We start from the raw sequence: 20,805 nt of genomic DNA on the forward strand, positions 1-20,805 counted from the left end.
AATTTTGGAAGAAAATAGTTCCCTACCTTCTGCCGCCATACTGTCTAGACTTAAATCCTATACAAATGTTCTGTGGAAACTCACAGAGAATAAGATCCATGGTTATAATCCATCAGGCATCTGGGTCTCTGACCCGAAAATGTAACTGCAAGTAGCTTTTCAGTTGCTCACACAACTGTGAGTGAACCTCCTTCCAGACCTCTCCTCCAGAGAAAGGTGGTCACCAGTAATCAAACACAGGACCTTGCTGATGCTAGCCATAAATGCTAACCACTAGACTGCGCAGTCAGTTTGCTTTCACGCTGGCGTGTTATTAGTTTTTGCTGTTGTGACATTAGAGGACTTGAAATGCTGTGTACCACACAAGAGAGACAGAGAGAGAGAGAGAGAGAGAGAGAGAGAGAGAGAGAGAGAGAGAGAGAGAGAGAGAGAGATGTGATCACTACTGGAGGAGAGATACCTTGAGGGACAGGAAACTGAAAGTGTAATACTGAAACAGCAGACAATGACTCAACAGGTACAGCTATGGAAAATAGCGACATTACCGGGGAAGGTAGTTTTATGGATATTGCCAGTGAAGCATCCTAAGCAGTAAAGGTGAGAGATACTGTACATCCTCTCTCTGTTCTGAGTCTAAATGAGCCTTTGATTCAGTGGTGCATAAAGACCCATAACTTGTCAGCACTCCACTAAAGGGTACACTAGTGATAACCTCCCCTCCATAATTCTCAGACATAAAACAGACAACGCTGCCCCACTGGCTGTATAACCAGTTCACTTTGCCAGGTAATATACAATTTTTGATGATGGTGGTGGTGGTTGTGATGATGGTGGTGGTGGTTGTTCATTCACATCCTTCTCCTCCCTCCCTCTGTTGTATCTTCATGAAACATTGAAGGGAACCACAATGCATATTTTCGTTAAATATGAAGCTATTTGTTTTGAGGGCTCATTTGAGCATCTAAGGATGCACGTCATTACCTAAGCTGTCAGGTTGAATATCTGGTTTACATCGCAGGTAGATGCTTACAGTCTTCCAGCCTTTAAATGGGATTCAAAATCATTCATAGATAGATGAATTTCCATATGGCTGGACAGGTTGAGGAGGAAAATGGGATTTTTATTCGACATTTAAAGTTGTAATAATAGGAGAGAGAGCTGATAAGAAACAGCCATTTTCTTGATTTAATTACTGTGCCATCATGAAGTTTTGAAAGGCAGAGCAATTGGACATACAGTGGATAAGGAAACGGGAATTATTTTCATTTAAAATTATTAGACTCTGGAACACCAATACTTCATATGCCTCTGCTTCATTCTATAAAATAAATTTAATGTGCGACGTCACAAAAATTGAGCTGTTACAGTGCCTGACTGTGTGATAATTATTGTATGAAGTGAAATGACATTCAAACGATCTGGCAAGTCAAGTTGAGAACACTTTCGTGCCATCCAGATTTGTTTCCTGTTGTTCAAAAATTGAGTTGGTGCATTATGATTCATAAATTACAGATTGTTTCCAGCTATTCAAGAATTACAACTATTGATTTCAATTCCAGGCTTAGATTCAGAAACTGTTTCCAAGTTCCTTGATTCTGTCACTCCTCCGTGGGTGGCTATGTTGGTTGGCAAGAAACTTATTGAAAAGCAACTTGGTGAATCACTAAGGCACCCTCTCCTCAGCATTGTAAGTGTTGTCATTAATTTAATTAATTAGTTTTACATTAGCTTAGTCATGTTTGGTGGCTCCCGCATAGAGAGAGATCTCTGGGATGTGGGAAGAAGTCAGAGATGTAGATTTTACTGAAAAAGAATACAATGAATTCAAGTTATGAAATATTAATTTACAACAACACTGATAATTAGTTATGATATAAACTACACTATTGTTATTTTAAAATGCAAGGTTTCGTGGTTTACACTATTGGAAGTCTTAACCAGGTTGTAAAATATTAGTTCGCAGCTCGTGGCCGTACGGTAGCATTCTCGCTTCCCACGCCCAGGTTTCCGGGTTCGATTCCTGGCAGGGTCAGAGATTTTCTCTGCCTCATGATGACTGGGTGTTGTGTGATGTCCTTAGGTTAGTTAGGTTTAAGTAGTTCTAAGTTCTAGGGGACTGATGACCATAGATGTTAAGTCCCATAGTGCTCAGAGCCATTTGAACCATTTTTTTTGTAAAATATTTCCACTTTGGTAAAAATTTTTGATTTATTGATTCACATGCCATCGTAAAAAGAGTGTGTATAGTTGACAGCTGTTTCTGAAGAGTAAGATGTTAAATACTAAGAACTTTTTATAATCTTCTAATTGTTCATAAATATGTTATGTGTGACATCCTCAATAATCACTTTGAAGCCCCCCCCCCCCCTCCCACACACACACACACACACACACACACACACACACAAGAGCGCGTGTGCGCAGACAGAATTTGTATGCCGGTGGTAATTTTTTACAATTATTTCATAGCAATGTATTTAAGTCTGTCTTGGAAAATACCAGCAGGAAATGATTCATTACATAAGTAACTTTGTAATGTACTAAGTTCAGCTGAACAGTATTTGATAATTTTATGTCTGGGCAGTCTTTACCAATCAGGAGATGATATTTGCAGTACTGCTGATAGAATTTTCTGCTTTAAAGCATTTCTAATTCTAGTGTTGGAGACTAGTTTTGGTTGGTTGGGGAGATTAAAAAAGGTGGGCACAGTTCAATTAGGACAGGTTGTTTTAGCTGTGTCCCGTGGGACATGGGTGCCCACGAGTGCCTGCAGCTCACTCACAGGCAGGCACATGTAGACTAGGCTTCCTGTGAGTAGGCCTTACTGCACTACATTCACTTCTTGCTTTGTTGCGTTTGCAAGGCATTTACCCACACCTGCCTATGACTGCTCAGTGAAGGCGTACAGTTCTATAGGTTATTGCCTGACTCCCTGACCCATGACTCAACCGAGGTATCTGCCCCCGGGTGCCAAATTTGTATTCTTGAAGAAAAAACCTTGTTTCGCAAAATGCCTGGCATCCAGAGCATGTTGGTCCATCAATTATTCATATAAAAAAACGCAGATGATGTGACTTACCGAACGAAAGTGCTGGCAGGTCGATAGACACACAAACATACACATGAAATTAAAGCTTTCGCAACAAACTGTTGGCTCATCAGGAAAGAGGGAAGGAGAGGGAAAGATGAAAGGATGTTTGTTTTAAGGGAGAGGGTAAGGAGTCATTCCAATCCCGGGAGTGGAAAGACTTACCTTAGGGGGAAAAAAGGGGTATACACTCGTGCGCGTGCGCGCGCGCACACACATCCATCCGCACATACACAGACACAATTATTCATATCACTTTGAAACGCGACCCAGTTAGGTTTTGAACATTTTTAAACACATCCTAAGTTGGTTTCTGAATGAATCATAAGTTGATTTCCATTAAAAAATCACGTTTTTGCCCGGTTCAGAAATATTGTAGCTCTGGGGCTGGTTGGGAAAATGTTGTGATTTGCACCTCACTTACCACTCCCCTCTGTGCAATCATTATAGCTGCTCCTATCAATCTGGTGTCACTGGTCACCTTCCAATCCTTGCGTACTGCCTGTCTTGAGTACTATCTCCATGAAAGGTCTTTCCACCTTAATTTATTCTCATGATAACAATTACAGTCAGTTTAATATGATATATTTTCTTTGTTGGCCATTTCGTTCTGCATTATTTTCCTTCTTGTTTCAACTGAACATCACCATCATTTCCTAAAGCTGATTAATAGCTGGTAACATTTTTACCCAGTACTGAAATACGTGAACTGCGACCGAATCTCTCCTTTGCAGTCTGCTTAGTAAATCACTACAGTCTCTCGTAACCAAATAAGCTGTTGGTCTGGATTCTGAATCAACTAACGATTTTTGAAGGACAGCATTTCTTTTCATGTATGTTACTTTTACTTACAGAGCGATATAAATGTTTGTATACAATATCCATACATGTATGAGAACATTTATTGCATATCTTTTCAGATACAACCAAAGTTTGTAAGATGATGGAATTTAATTGTATTTCCTCCTGGGTTTTTCAAAATCGATACATTTTAATCAGAGCAATAGACTGTTGTAGTGGCTAGTTCATAGTTTATCATGTATCTCTTGCACTAGTGCTGCGCAAGTCATGTCACGTGATTGTTCAAGGTATATCAGTGGTATAACAAGTGCTTGTTGGAACAAGAGTATCATTTGTCGAGCCCTGCTCTTTCGAATTTTTCAAAATAAGTCTGCATGTAACCTCAATAGCCAAAGCTTCATCTGTAAATTAAGACTAGCCCTATGTATTGTACTAAACAATGTAAAACCGTTGACTTCATCAGCAATAGTTCAATCTGCGTATATAACATGATCCTGTATTTTACAAATGACGAATTTGGAAAAAAATTTCATCTAACAATTTGGTAAATAAAGTAGTCATTTATTTTTATTATTTTTTAAACTTCCATTAAGACATAGTACTATTAAAGAATGTGAAAGGGAAGCCAGCAAGAATCCAAAGACTATTCCATGGGTGTTAGATATTGATTGTCTTTCTTAATGATCTCACCTGATGTGACCTGGCTAAGCACCTGAATAAAGAGCCCACTTCGGACATTTTGAGTGATTTGTCACTGTGTAACTAAGAAAAAACTTTAATGATAAGTTTAGTGACTTGAATCAGTTTTAATTTATTTTGAATGTTGTTGCACCTCTTTTTTTCAGTGAGCATTGTAAAGATGCCTCCTGAAATTTATTTGGACCTCGTTGAATTCCAGTTCAACCAAAATGTGAAGGAGGGGTTTTGCATTGGAAGATTTTTCAAAACGTTTTATTAGAATTTTCATAATTAATTTCCGCAGTATGTTCACAAGCACATGTTTTTGTGAGAGGCTTGTTTCCAGTAAAGAAATTTAAAGAAAAGTAAAGCTGATGAATATTCTCACTGATGTTTGCTGTTTGGAGTAATCTGTTTTATGACTAGTTGTTACACTCCAGTCATGGAGTTTTTGACAAAAAGACGTTTTAAAGAAAGTGTTTAGTACTTCCAAAAATTATTTCTTTTTAGCAAGTACTTGGTATGCTTCCTACTTCACACATCTGTGTAAGAGTGAGTGAAGTCTAATAATAGATGTTCAATAAATAGCATATGGTTGCCGCTTATTATTATTCAACGAGCAGGATAGCTGCAGTTGCTGAAGAACATCACTCGTTGCACTCTCAGGGAGACCACTCTGCCTACAGTTACAATGAGCCACCAAGAAGGTAGCTCTAGCTGTGCTGTAAAGAATGTTGAGCAATTGGGAAATGGGTGTCCATTTGTGTGCTCAGCCGATTTAGTAATGTTAGTTCTCATATGAAATGCTACTCAGTGGACACAAGTTAGTCAACAATCAATGTGCTTGTAGGATGTATCTGTGGTGGGATTGGAGCAGGTAGTACTGAGTGGATGCATGCATAGTGCAGGTTTTTCATCCAGGATGATTACAGGAGTGGCATCTCGGGGTAGGGATAAAATGGTGCCTCTCATCCTAGGTTGTAAATGGCCTAACCTTCCTATTTTAACTCCACGACCTATGATTCTGTCCTCATCAAGGAAGGAACTAATAGTTCTGAAAGTTAGGATAATTTTATCACTTTCACTTTTATATGCTTCTATCAGCAGTACCAAGAATGTTACATCTTGAAGGTAAATGATGGCTGGCAGTTCTATTTCATAATTTATTGGAGTTGAATTTTCTGTTTTGAAGTATTACAACAGCAATACTTTCAGTTTCACATCTTGAAGCTGAGAACTGGTTAGTTCTTCTGTCGCCTTGTAATTTTGTTGTTATCTTAGTAGCTTTTTTTTCCACCAAATTAATTATATTGCTGCTGATTCTTTGTTTTTAAGAGAGTTGCTGACATTAACTAAATTACCCATTGCTGACAGAAGTGTGTTATTAGAAGAATTTTCATATTTGAGACCAACTTCAATCATTTCATTGCCAGAATGAAAAATGCTCCTATCATAGCGTAGAAAAAGCGAATATGTCTTGAGCAGAGTTAGGGATGCAAGGGGAGATAACTAGCTTTCTGACTTACCTGGCAGCTTCAAAGACATTTAAACCAAAACATCTTGACATATATACACCTTTTTAGTGGTTAGTATGAGCACCCATTCTAACATTTTGACGACACAAGGAGTGGTGCGAAACTGGATTGCATTCACAATTCATACCTCTCTCTCATCAGTTGACTTACATGGCGGGTGTAGCCGATCCTCTTCTCTGGATAATCAGCTACGTCGATCTCCCAAAATCTTCTTCTAGGAAGACTATCGCTGGTTATAGGAATTTAAAAGACTCTACTTTTGAAATTATTGGGTACTTGTAGAAAACTTTCAGTTCAATCATGATATATTTTCATTTGAATTGGAAACCGCGTAACCTTTTCTTGTATAAACACTTAAACTCTGTTAAGCCAACTGAGTCATCAAACATTAGACTCTTTTAATATACATTTATATCATGGTTGGTTTAATAACCACCACAAATTATTAACATGTCTCACCTTTGGCGAGTCCCAAACGTGAAGTAAGTAAAAGTCTATATTCAGTCCATGCTTCATCTGCCTCTTTAACAATTATCACAGTACCATAAACAATCGAATATTACACAAACACTCCTTGTCCTTTTAATACAGCTTCCAAGACGCAACTGGCAAACACTTGTCGGTGCTGCTCGTCTGAGCAGGTCTTGTCCTCCCATGACAAACGTCAGTCTTGCACAGACAGATGTGTTGCACAGTAAATAGGCTCTCTCACACTTATCTTTAAAACATCATGTGTTCGAGGTGGTAGAAGGTTGTGTAGTTTCAGAATTTACTTGGATATTCTCGAATCACTACACCATGTCATGTAATGTAATGCATTGTGTGAAGTAAAATAACATGTTGTATGCAATATGACATAACTTGTCATTGAAGTTCAGGATGTATGCATCCCAAATATAGATACTTCCTATTATAGATGCCCCCCACTGTTGCATACTTCCTACTGTAGATGCATCCCACTCTCTAGAAGCACAACCCTCACCACATATGCAACAGGCAGTGGTTTGGGGGAGAAATGGACCCTCAGGGGATAAAATCAACTCCCCCCAAAACTTTACACTTCCATAGACACTCATGCAGTGGACCTCTCTGACGAGACTTCCCCCATGAAAAGACTTGCCGTAAAGCAGGACACAAAATTGTTTTTTGTATTACGTGTATGCACTTCAGCCATATAATATTATACAGGGTGTATCAAAAAGAATCTTCCGATTTGGCATGTTGGTATTTTTGAAACTAATAAACATATACAATGAATTTTGTTTTTTATGAACTCAAAATTATTTTTCATACCTTTTCTTAGCAGTTCAATATGCCCCCTTGACATGCACAGCATGCATGTCTTGAGTTACAGCTTCCACAGCTGCTGTTATGTGATGCCTCAGCTCATTCATTGTTGTTGGTAATGGAGGCACATAAAGAAAGTCTTTTAGAAACCCCCCACAAGAAATAATTGCATACAATCAGGTCCGGTGACCTTGGAGGCCAGTAATGTAAAGCTGAATCATTTGGTCCAGTGTGACCGATCCATTGTTCAGTGATCCTTCAATTTAAAAATCCCCGCACTTCCAGACGCTAGTGTGTTGTTTGAATCAGTCTCCAGCTGTGGGAAAAGAAAGTTCTCAAGCATATCAATATATGTGCTTCGTATAACAGTGTTCTCGGCAAAGAAAAATGGACCCTGCACTTTTTCCCACGAAACTGCACAAGACATATTAAATTTTGGAGAGTCCCTCTCATGTTGTATAATTTAAAGAGGTTGTTCCATACCCCACATTCTCACAGTTCACTTTTCCACTTAAATGGAATGTTGCCTCGTCACTTAACACTAAGTGTGGAAGAAAACTGCCATCCTCCATCTGGGCAAGAAAAAAATTACTGATTGTCACATGTTGTTGTTTGTCACTTTCACAAAGAGCTTGCAGTACCTGAATTCTGTGTGGTTTCATATGTAAACATTGATGCAACACATGCTAGACAGACATCGGGGACATGTAGAGCTGTCGAGCTGCACGGTGAATGGATTTCTGCGGACTCATTGCGAAACAGTGACAGATGTGTTTTACATCTGTGTCAGACATGTGGGGATGGCCTTGCGATTTGCCTTCACACAAACAATCTGTTTCTCAGAATCATACATGCCATCATCTAATGCCTTTCCTGTGGGAGGATCCATAAGATACGGTGTACGAAAGTCACGCTGAACAGTTTTTACAAACTTGCAACACGCTTTCTGTTGTCTCGACACCATTTTTACTAGAACTGTAGTGGGCGCACACTGCTGCTAGCTAGCGGGAACCATGTAAGACTCGGGAGTTTGCTTTTTGCAGCAGTACATTCTTCACGCACATATCTCAATTAACATAATAGTTACGATTTTTTTAAATCAGATGATTCTTTTTAATACTCCCTTTATATTGTTTACTAACCTGTAAATTGCAAGATGCAGGTGTTCCACCACCTTCCAGATAGGAGAGCGCATTGCACTGGTGATGTAGGGTTGAGTTATAGAAAAGTGAAAATATGTCAAGATGTTTTGATTTAAATATCTTTGAAGCTGCCAGATAAGTCAGAGATAAGTCAGAAATTTAGTTCCCTTCTTTTACCTCCCTAACTCTGCCCAGGAAATATTAGCATTGTTTGTGCTATGATAGGAGCAATTTTCATTCTGGTTCCCACCTTTTACTCTACCATAATTTTGACATGAGATTTCCATAGCAATGTAGATTTTTGTTGGCTCAGTTGATGACTGATCAGGTGTAGCCTACTGTGTCCTGAGAGCACACAAGCCTGACAGCAACATCAGGATCAGGGTGACATGCCTACAGGAGTACCTCTGTGTGTGTGTCTGTGTGTGTGTGTGTGTGTGTGTGTGTGTGTGTGTTTTATTTGTTTATTTTTTTTTTAAATATATTTTTTATTATTTTGTGTGTGTGTTATTTTTCATATGTTTGCAAATACAGTCTCATGCATGTATGAATAAATTCTCTCTCTCTCTCTCTCTCTATCTTGAAAGATACGTGTGTGTGCATGCATGTGCACATCTTTAGAGAGAGAGAGAGAGTACACGCATGAGCCTGTATATGCAAACATGTGAAAAATAACTTAATACAGTGCACAAGTTAACAGCAAACATAAATACAATACTGAACGAAATATTAAATAGTATGTGGAGTTTATGATAATAATGTATGTAAGTAGTTTATATTATCTAGATAAACTTTTTGATTCGTACAAAAATTTAGGTTGCTAATAACAAACAAGACATGATCACATGGTTCCTGTGAAGTAGCAGCTTCAAAACATAGGAAATTCTGCACAGTTCTCCATGTTCAGATATTTATGCATTTATTTTACTTGCTGTTGAAAAAGATTACTTGTCAAGTGACGTCTGGACAGTAAAAGATTTTTGCCTAATTTAGCAGCAGCACAAGACTGTGCATTATTGAGCTTCTTAAGAGTAGTTGCAAAGTAACACGCAACAACCATGTTATCTACCACACTGGAAAATAGTGCGAAATAATACACAGACAAAAATACAGTTGCCTAATATAAAATATGAAAGTATCTTTATAATGAATCCCAAACTGCAGTCAGCAGCATGCTAGAATAGCCTAGCTCTTTGGCATCCATTGATTTGAGAAACAGCAGCATCCTAAGATACCAAAAGAGCCAACTGACAATTTAATTAAGTTGACTAATTAATGAGTCATTTGACCATTTAACTAAATGCAAATTTAACCCTTTGACCAATTAATTGAAGAACCAAAATATACCCAATTTATTGAGAACCCTGATCTTTGGTTAAATCTAACTTACCAATCAGCTAAGCGAACATATTGTTTTAAAATAATTGAAAATTTTCCAAGTGATATTGGAAATGAAATGTTGCAACAAAACAAGAAAGAGGTGACAGCGTAATGAATTAGCATTGCATGAACACTGTACGAATTTCACAACAAACAATAAACTTTTGAAAAGTACATATATTGTTATTGTTTCTTACCTTAAAATTCTTGTCATTGTTTATTTTAAGTACGCAGTTATAAAACTGAAAACTAAGAAATCATCAGTAATTGTGGCATGAAATGTTGCAATAACCAATCGATGTTAAGTGTGAGTATGACTGGCAGAAATAAGCAGAACAACTGTGATACAATGTGTGCACGACAAGACACTATCAACTTTTCAATCCTGTACAAAAATTGACAAACTTAAGCCTGTTTCGTCTGAAAATAAATTTTGTGCAAGGTAGCATAGCAGTTTTTGAAGAAAATGCAGTAAATCAGTTTCTAATGGTTAGGAATGAGGTGACTTTTTCTGACAGTTATATCTGCAGCAGTTTTGGGGTTAGATTAATTTTCTGCATGGTCGTTGATACAACTCTGTGGTGCATGATTCCCACTGTAGTGGACACTTTTAATATTCACTTCCATGTTGTTTTCAATCAGTTACAAGGCTGCAAATTGCTAGGGAGTACTCTCTGCAATGGAATGTGTGCATTAGCAGCCTCAGGAATGATTCAAAATGTCAGAGGTGCACCATTAACAGCTGTCCACTGTTGTGAACACTGTGTGCCACAGGATTAGATGCTTGATCAAACAGTATATCATTTTGTACAGGGCTGGGCATAATTCTGGTTTGGTACATGCCCTGTTTCAGTCCAAAGATTATTCTAATATTTTAATCCACTGGTAGAAAAAATCTTGAGCGAGAATGAAATTTTCACTCCGCAGTGGAGTGTACACTGATATTTCTTGAAAGATTAAAGCTGTGTGCTGGACAGATTAAAACTATGTGCTGGACCGAGACTCAAACTCAGGACCTTTTCTTTTCGCAGGCAAGTGCTCACAGACTGAGCCACCTAAGCACGACTCACAACCCATCCTCACTGCTTTACTTATGTCAGTACTTTGTTTCGTACCTTCTGAACTTCCAGCGAAGGTAAAGCTATGAGGATGGGTTGTGAGTTGTGCCTGGGTAGCTCAGTCGGTAGATCACTTGGCTGCGGAAGTTGAAGGTCCCGAGTTCAAGTCTCGGTCCAGCACACAGTTTTAATCTGCCAGTAAATCTTTAGTCATGGTTGCCACAAGTTTTTGAAACCAGGGAATTTAAAACGTGTCAGGAAAATACCAGGGTAATTGGGGGGAAGGGGGGGGGGGGGACAAAAAAATCTCGTTTTTGTCTCAGTAGATGAAGTGGTTTGTTTACTGAGATGTCATGCTTCGTCACTGGCTGGGCACAGCTGAAAACGTGTGCCACTTCCCTACTCCCTCATTCTTACTGCTTCTCCCTTTCCTACCACTCCCCTTAGCTTGCAGTCAGTGCTGTCACCACTTCTTGCCACTAGCCTAGCAGCTAGCAGTGAGAGGCAGGAAGGCGGAAGGAGTGGTTTGTTCGGCTCTGATTCTCAGTGATTGTTGACGCTGTGGCCAGAGATGGTGGTCATGTATCCATGAGTTGTGTCTGAGTGAATGTGTAAATGTGTATATGCTCTTCTTTTCTGACAAAGGCTATGGTCGAAAATTTAATTGTGACAATGTGATTGTCTTTTCTACAGGCCTGTCTGTGGCTCAGTGAGCATGTTTACAGTGAGTTGCTACCTATCCTCATTAGTACTGATTCTGAGAGTATTTGCGCAAGTTGTCTGTTGCATGGATTGACCAATGCAGTCTCATTTCATCAACATGGTGTCTGTGACACTTGACTAGCTGGCCACAGGAGTGGACTTTCATGACAGGCCAAAACCACAGGTCATTTCTGTGGGTATCTTCAATGGATCGGGCCTGTCAATCTAAAGCCCATCATTTCCCACTAATGTGCGAGCCCTGCTCATCGGATGTAGTCTCACCGAGCTGCCTGCAGTCTGGGTCTGTTTGTGTGTGGCATAATACAACAGGTTTTCGTGGTTTATCCAAGGACCTAGGACTGCGGTGCTCTTCGTCAGGCCAGAGGCCATGGGCAATGGATTTCAGGAATTGCAACTGTCTCACCACAAGTATATTGTGCAATGGGGCATTTTATAGACATTTTATTTATTCTAGTACATTTTGGAACTTCGAAAATAATTTATATATTTGATAGTATGGACGATAAAAAGAAGAAAATTGTGGCAGTCACTGGCGGTTTGTACGCTATGTACTTATATTTCTCGGAAGAAAAGTCACATAATACCTGTAAAATAATAGACAGTGACTAATAACTGCAGGGTGTACACAACACGAGAAATCCTCGAAAAACCCGGGAATTTTTTTCATCCGGGAGAAAACCGGGAAAAACCCGGGAATTTTTCGAAATTCCGGGAACTTTTCATTGTTTTAGCTTTCAGTTAAATTTTTGTAATTTTGACTGGTATGAATTGATTGTCTGATGACGAAGAATATTACTGTATCCTGCTACTGGAGAATGATACTGCAGAATAAAATATAAACGAGAGGGAAAAAAATAAAACTTTAGTGGCAAAGGAAACGCACAATTTACAACAACAAAACACCGAGCACGCACAAGCGTCTGCAAATAGCAAAAATACGTCAAAGGCCGTAGGGGAAGACTGTGTAATTCTTCATAACAATAAACTGCTTGCTATGAGCATTACGCCACAACTGTTCACATTTGGTTCGTATGACCACTTGCCAGCGGGCTGATGTGCATGTGCAGTTGACTCGCATATGAGTACCTACTACCGCTTTCTGCTACTTGAAGTGTGGCTGTTAGCTGTATCGGCAGTAGGAGCAAGCAGCCAGATGCAAACGAGAAAACTTTTTCTCGCTCTAGCTGCCAAATTCGTGCATGCGCAGAGTTGTAGTGGGGAGGGCATTAGTCTCCCCCGTGTTTGCGTTGAGTGATTTCACTGCTTCTCTTCATTTACAGCTCCCATGAAAACAAAACAGATTTCTGTTTCCGGGAGCTATCAAGTGAATTTAAATACATTCGCATAATTACGGAGGGCAGAAATATATTATTAGTTTCAGTTTTCTGATTTTATTTTATTTCCAAGTTATTAGCAGTCAAGCATTAATCGTCTTGCAGATCAATGAAGTTATTTTTGCAAGTTTGCTAAAGAAATTTGGCTTTATTAATCTTTCCGCTGAGGCAGTCATTTTATTTGAAATGAAGTATTTCATTCCACACTATTGGCTATTTCCAACTGTTCGCTGAATTTCAAGTGCACGTTATAATCTTCTGCCATGTATGGCATTATGTTATAATAAAGAACCAAAATTGAGATCGTATAGAGTATTGGTACTCCAAAAAAATTTACATTCCAAAAACCACACTGAAAAGCTTAATATCAGAAGAGACCTATTTCATTATGAATCTGGAAAAAAACAATATGCACTTCAAGCCGAATTATACATTTTAGTATGGTTTACGAAATTCCGATGCTCTTGGGAGTATCCTCAGATTCCCTGTTTCTTTTATAGTGTAATGTAAGCTCTCTCAGTGCTTTATGCACACGAACATGTGGGCTTCCTCCCCCCAGGGGGTCCACAACTGTTTTGTGGATAAGTGCGTAGCGAGCACGGGACCCCGAGCTAATGTGGCCCTCCTTTCTTTCTGGGCTGCATACCCTACCTTTCCGCATCCTTCCCTGTCCCCCATCTTCGCCGCCGCCCCCCCCCCCCCCCCTCACCTCTGGCTCTTTCCTTCCCTTTCTCCCCCTCTGGGAGTATGGTTTGTGCCTACGTCCAGAGACGGACGCTCGAAACTGTTACAAATTCCTTGCTTTCTATACTTGCAAGTCTTCGTCCTTCCTCTGTCCTTCTCTTTTCCTTCCCTCTTCTCTTTGCACTTTTCTCCGCTGCGGCGTTTGAGACCCCTCTTCTTTCCTTTCCCTTTCTCTTTTTTCCTCCCTGTGCGTGTCTGAAGGCCGACCCACGCACTTCCATGCGTAGCCGGTGACGGGGTAACGCGTAATTCCCCGCCCCGGGTAGACAGGTAGGACACGTACGTACCCCCTGGTACCAGGGAGGGGTGATTACCCGAGCTGATACCTTCCGAAAGTGCCGATTGGTCCCTCCGTCCGTTTGTCCACTCGGCGAGCAGTCCTTCTGAGTCGTTATGCTAGCCATCTGTCTTCCATGCCTGCTAATCCAGCCCATGACATTTTTTTTCGATGCCTCCTTTGATGTAGGGTATGCAGGCCGCCCCTCCTCCCTACTACCACCGGGAGTCCGCTTCCGTCAACTGCTCCATTCTCTTTCCTTCCGCTTTCCTAAAACCTTCGTGACAACTTGGGGTACAGCACCACCTTGGTTCCGTCCCCGGATCTGCCAGCTCCGTGACCTTTGTCGATTTCCCAAGGATGGTACCCCTTCACTTGTTTATCGTCGGGCATTTGCTGCTCTATGTGCACAAATGACGGACGCCACATTTATTTCCACCGACGGCTCGAAAATATCGTTAGGTGTAGGGAGTGCCTATATTGTTGGCGACACCCCAAATCAATTTCGGCTTCCCGACCAGTGTTCGGTTTATACTGCGGAGCTTTACGCTGTTCTCCAGGCTGTCCACTACATCCGCCGCCATCAGCGGATACAGTACGTAATCTGCTCAGATTCTCTCAGCTCTCTCCTCAGTCTCCAAGCTCTTTACCCTGTGCACCCTCTGGTCCACCGGATTCAGGACTGTCTGCGCTTGCTCCACCTGGGGGGCATCTCGGTGGCGTTCCTCTGGCTCCCGGGACACGTTGGTATCTGTGGAAATGAGGCGGCCGATATTGCAGCCAAGGCTGCAGTCTCTCTTCTTCGGCCAGCTATCCAGTCGATTCCCTTCACCGATCTACGGAGCATTTTATGTTGTTGTGGTGTTCATTTATGGCACACGCATTGGTCGACACTTCCCCATAATAAATTGCGGGACGTGAAAGCTCTTCCTTGTGCTTGGACCTCTTCGTCCCGAACGCGTCGTCGGGAGGAGGTATTTTAACTAGACTCCGGATAGGGCACTGTCTTTTTAGCCATCGACATCTTTTAAGTGGCGATCCTCCCCCACTCTGTCCCCACTGCTCTCAGCTGTGGACGGTAAGACACCTTTTAATTGAGTGCCCCTCTTTTAATCCGTTACGCGCCCGTCTACAGCTATCGCCTGATATATCGTCGGTTTTAGCAGATGACACGCGCTCAGCCGATCGCGTTCTCGAGTTTATTAGTGCCAGCGAAATGACGTCAGTCATTTGAAGCTTTTTTTGGGGACAACCAATCCCTTTCTGTAGTGGATTTTTAAGCCTTCCTTCTGCTTTTAGTTTCTCCAATTTTATGACTTTCGTTCCTATTGCTGCTGGTTTTCAATTTCGGTTTTTTACTGTTTCCTAAGTCACGGACCGGGCGCTAATGACCATAGCAGTTTTGCGCCCTAAAACCAAAACAAAAAAAAAATGTGGGCTTCCTACACCACTGCAGCTATGTATGCGCAATAATGCCCGTTTTCTGGTGCTGTCTGGCAACTGGTAAATCGAACTTATTTCTAAAAGTCCCCGGATAGTATTGTGAAAGGTGGTTCGAAAAGCATTAGTTTCAAAGTAAATTTCTTTTTATGCAAGGTGAATTATGTTACGTGTGAGAAAGTGGGATGAATTTCTAAATCACAGAGTGTTTAAAACTGAACACTTTGAGGACCATCCACTTACAAGAATTTTGAGCCCAGGCATTTATGTGATAATTTTAAATTTACTGGCACATTTGTGTGATGTATCTTAAAGAATAAGACGCGCAAAAAAGATCAATATTACATGTGAAAGCTTAGCTTTTCTTGTAGCTATACTATGTATATTAATGTAAACTGTTAACTTTTCCTCTTTGTGTGCTCGCGCTACGTAACCAGTGATCTTGCCATTGACAGACACTAACACGTGTCCTATGCTCTGAATATCTGCTGTCATCCGCTGGAGAGCTCACATGGCATGAGATATGATTGGCTTACAAAAGGACATCGCAAGCTCGGTTTCAACGCTCTGGAAACTAACGCACTGTGTTTGGCACAATTCAAATTTATACTTTCGTAATACGAAAATATGCAGCATATATGTTGTTGCAAATCAAAGGTCTTTCCAAAACTTCTCTCCTTTTTTTCATTAAAAGTCTTTCAAAAACTTTTCTCCCCCATCTTTACTTTTTTTTCCGGGAAGTTCTAAGCGAGTGTATAAAACATTAACCATTCAAAGAATTGATAAGTTTTACAGTTCTGAGGGAAAATCTATGGAAAACCTACTGTCACTTAGCACAGAAAAAGTGTTTTTTCGCCCGGGAAATAGCATTTTTTTAAACGGGATTTTTTTTTTCCTTGTCCCCGTACACACCCTGAACTGACAATAATAGACAGTGACTAATAACTGAAAATAGTAGACAGTGACTAATAACTGACAATAAAAATGTTATAGAACCTATATTTTATTGGTGGTCACCTACAGTGTTGATTTACACAACTCTTCCCTGCCTTATAAACTTCTTTCAAGAGGTCTACTTTTCTGTGAGGTTATTTATGAAATCAGTGAAGGTATTTTAAACCTGTCTTGTGACTCCAAGGAAATGCTTATTTTTGTCACAAATGTATTTCATTTCATTGAAGTAAATTAACAACAGTGGTCTTAATGAAACACACATACCATTTGCGTTGTTTTCTCTATCTAAAACTAGTTCATTGCAAAAGATGTTGAAGTTAGTACTTAACAATTTTTGCTCACACGGGGGAGAAATCTACCATGGGGCCCCAGTCTTTGCAGCATCTTTCCCCTTCCTTGCTGCATGTTGAACCTCTTCCTATTCTTTTTCCCCTCCCCTGGGGAACATGTCTGGCATGTTTTTGTGAATGTTCCACACTGTCTGTAGCTGGCATAGGAACAGTCTCACCACTGTTTTTCATTCATTTTTCCTTTTTTCATTCACCTTCTCCTACCCTTCCTCCACTTCGGCATTTGAAGCTCCTCTTTTTTTCTTTTTCTTCCCTGTACGCTCTTGAAGGTCGGCCAATGCATCTTGACATGTAACCGGTGGCTGGGTAGTGCGTAATTCCCAACCCCAGGTCAACAGGTAGGGTTTGCACATACCCCTGGTACAGGCCAGGCCCATGGAGAGGTGACAGCTTAAGCTGCTACCTTCCCAAATTGCAGATTGGTCCCTCTGTCAGGTGCTAAGGAGGTGTGACCTGAGGTGTGATGGGGGGCCTCCAGTTGGAAGGAGTGCGCCATTGGAGACGCTGGCAATCGTAGGGGATTTTCTGACAGTGGGTCAATCATCTTCAAGACAAATGTCTACAAAACGTAAACGGAATGAGGCTAACAATTCTAAGACCATCCCAGCTGCACCATGGTTCCTCGTGGTTTCATATGTTGAAGAGGGTCAGTCCTTCACAAAGGTAAATACTTTAGTATTCAGAAAGGTGTTGATGCAGTTGCTGAGCCTGTGAAATCCTGCTCTCATTTATGGAATGGCGTTTTGGTTTTGGAGACTACTTCTGATTCTCAAGCGCAACAACTGCTTGCCACTTTGCTTCTTTATGGCTATCTTATTCATGTCGAGGCCCATAGAACTATGAATTCTTCCTGTGGTGTTCTTTAGACTACGCTGCTCGATGGTCTGACCGAGGCCAAAATCCAAACATACCTCCCTGATCAGGGTGTCTTTGCCAACCACACTCTCTTTCTCACTTTTGATAGAGTGGTGCTTCCATCCAACATCAAAGAAGGTTGTGAGTTTCTCACAGTCTGACCGTACATTCAGAACCTGATGCCCTGCTACCATTGTCATTGTTTCAGCCACAATCGAATGTCTTGTCAACGCCCAGCCAAATGTGTAACCTGTGGTAAAGATGGGCACAATGGCGATTGACCATCTCCTCCTCCCTGCAATGGCAACCATGCCGCCGCCTCTAGAGATGGTCTCGTGTATGTGCGGGCAGTCCAGGAGATCCGGGTAAAGGAAAAATAAAGGATAAAGTTCCTTACCAGGTGGCTCGCAAGTTATTGGCCAGCCGCAAACCCTGCATTCTACCATCTGGCACGTTTACTGTTCTTGCTACATCTCGCTCCATGAAGGACATGGCTACACAGACATGTGACCTTAAATTCAGCTCTGAGGTTGTGAAACCACTCATTGTCCAGGTAGCATCGCAGTCCCCTCGTTCAACTGTACAAGAAGCCATCAGACTCTCGCCTCGAGGGGCGAAGTCACCAGATACACAACCGGCAGGCTCGAAAGGACAGAAGGAAGACTCCCACGAAGACTTTCTACGTCCCTCTAGCCAGTCAACACATGAGTCTTCCTCTGCTGTCCGGTAAGGCTCAAGGAAGTCCAACAAAGGCAAACGGTCTTCTCCTTCGCCGACTCGAAGATCCTCTTTGATGGTGTCACCATGTGATACCTGCTCCCCAGCAGCCTTTGTATCGCCAGTGTGCACCACCAACTGTTCTTCTGCCCTGGACTTCGAAGGCCGACAGCAGAAGAAAGCTGACGCTTCTGTGGTCCTCATGGAACAGGACCCTCTTGCCTCTGCATCCTGTAGCAATGAGTATTCACAGGCTGTCACTTGGCAGCCGCTGAGGTGACGCCCCTTCGTATTTTCCTTGTCATGACTCTTCTCCAATGGAACATTGGTGGCCTTTGATCCAACAAAGAGGATTTATGGGTGCTTTTATAATCGCAGCGTCCACTTGTACTCTGACTTCAGGAAACAAAATTGCGTTCTCACACGACCAATTTGAGCTTTTGCATTTCTTCCTGGTCCGTTTTGACCTTCCGCCCGAGGTCGGCATTCCATCTCGTGGGGGAGTCATGCTGCTCATACGGGGTGACATTCATAGTCAATCCATCTACCTGATTACCTGTCTTCAAACTGTTGTAGTGTACCTTTTCCTTCCTCACTTGACCTTTTCACTTTGTACCATTTAAATCCCTCTGTCATTCGATGTCACCAGGACCGACTTCCTCCTGCTTATTGGGCCACACCCATTTCTGCTGCTCGGTGACTTAAATGCACACCATCCCATTTAACGCTCTTCCAGAGCCTGTCAGAGAGGTGCCCTCTTGGCTGACCTTAATCAATTTAACCTTTTCTGCCTTAACACAGGAGCACCCATGTTGCTTTCAGATTCCCCTATTTCCATTTCGATCTATCCTTCTGCATTGCCCATCATCTGGAGTGGTCCGCTCTTTATGACACCTACTCGAGTGACCATTTCCCACATGCTGTCCATTTGCTGACCATTACCCCACCTCCATCAGTACCCAAATGGCACATTACTAAAGCTGAGTGGCGGCTTTACTCCTCCCTGGCAACCTTCAATGAACACAGTTTCCCCAGTCGTAGTGACCAGGTGGAATATCTTACAATCATTGTCTTTACCGCCACAGAACATTCCATTCCCTGCATTTCCTCTTTACCAGACCGTGTCCCGGTCCCTTGGTGGACTGGGGCATGCTGTGATGTGTTTTGCGTTCTTCGAGGTAACCAAAAAGCTAGCTGGATTTCATTCGCTAGTTCTTTTAACAGTTTCACCCCCTCTTCCGTCGTATGGGCCAACCTCCAATGACTCACTGGAACCAAGATCCATTCCCCAATTTTCATCCTGACAGAAGCATGCAAAGTCATCATGGACCCTATTGCTATCTCTAACACCTTGGGCCGCCATTTTGCAGAAATTTTGGGTTCCTCCCACTATCACCCTGCCTTCCTTCATTGGGAACAAGCAGAGGAGGCTCGGGCAATACCCTTCTCTTCTCAGAATCATGAGTGTTACAATGCTGCCTTCTATGAGGGACCTAGATCATGCTCCAACTTCATCCCCATCCTCCGCCCAAGGCCAGAAGCTGTTCACTTTCAAATGTTACAGCAGCTTTCTCTTGCAGGCAAGCACTTCCTGTTTAATATGTACAACTGAATTTGGGTAGAGAGCATGTTTTCTGGACACTGGCATGAAGCCACTGTGATACCTATAACTAAGCCCAGTAAGGACAAACACCTTTCTTCTAGTTTTCGCCCCATCTCTCTCACCAGCTGTATTTTGAAGGCGATGGAATGTATGATTCATGCCACGATAGTATTTCGTGTGTGCCATTCTGACCATCTCATCACTTTGTCCACCCATGTCATGCGGAAATAACAAACTGTGGCCATGGTGTGTGCCATTCTGACCATCTCATCACTTTGTCCACCCATGTCATGCGGAAATAACAAACTGTGGCCATGTTTCTTGATTTGCAGAAAGCTGACTACACCTGCTGGAGGGCTGGTATCCTCCGTACTCTCTACAAGTGGGTCTTCCCTGTCTGCCTGCCACATTTCCTTGAGGAATTTTCAAAAGACTGAGTTTTCGAGATACGTGTGGGTTCTGCCTTGTTGGACACCTTTATCAAGGGAAACAGTGTGCCTCAGGGTTCCGTCCTGAGCATTGTCCTCTTTGCTACCGCCATTAACCCTATAATTGCCTGTCTCCTGCCGGGCATCTCCGGCTCCTTTTTTGTTGACGATGTTGCCATCTGTTGCCTTTCTTCACGGACTTCTCATTGAATGGCATCTTCAGTGATGTCTTGATTGTCTTTACTCATGGAGCATCGTCAGTGGCTTTCGTTTTTCCACTGACAAAACCGTTTGTAGGAATTTCTGGCAGCACAATTGGTTTCTTCCACCACTTTTACATCTTGGGCATGTTGCTCTTCCATTTGTTGAAACTACGAAATTCCTGAGGCTCCTGCTCGATGGGAAACTGTC

At 41.7% G+C, this 20,805-nt stretch overlaps 1 protein-coding gene across 1 annotated transcript in view; it reads left to right on the top strand.

Moving 5' to 3' along the window:
* LOC124545474 overlaps positions 1–20,805 on the top strand; it is a 437,325-nt gene that overhangs the window by 387,297 nt on the left and 29,223 nt on the right. The window contains exon 13 of the mRNA XM_047124406.1: positions 1,560–1,687. Coding sequence (XP_046980362.1) covers positions 1,560–1,687 — 128 coding nt within the window. The remainder of the gene's footprint in view (positions 1–1,559; positions 1,688–20,805) is intronic.

The sequence above is a fragment of the Schistocerca americana genome, chromosome 8, assembly GCF_021461395.2.
Source record: "Schistocerca americana isolate TAMUIC-IGC-003095 chromosome 8, iqSchAmer2.1, whole genome shotgun sequence".
Taxonomy (NCBI): Eukaryota; Metazoa; Arthropoda; class Insecta; order Orthoptera; family Acrididae; genus Schistocerca; species Schistocerca americana.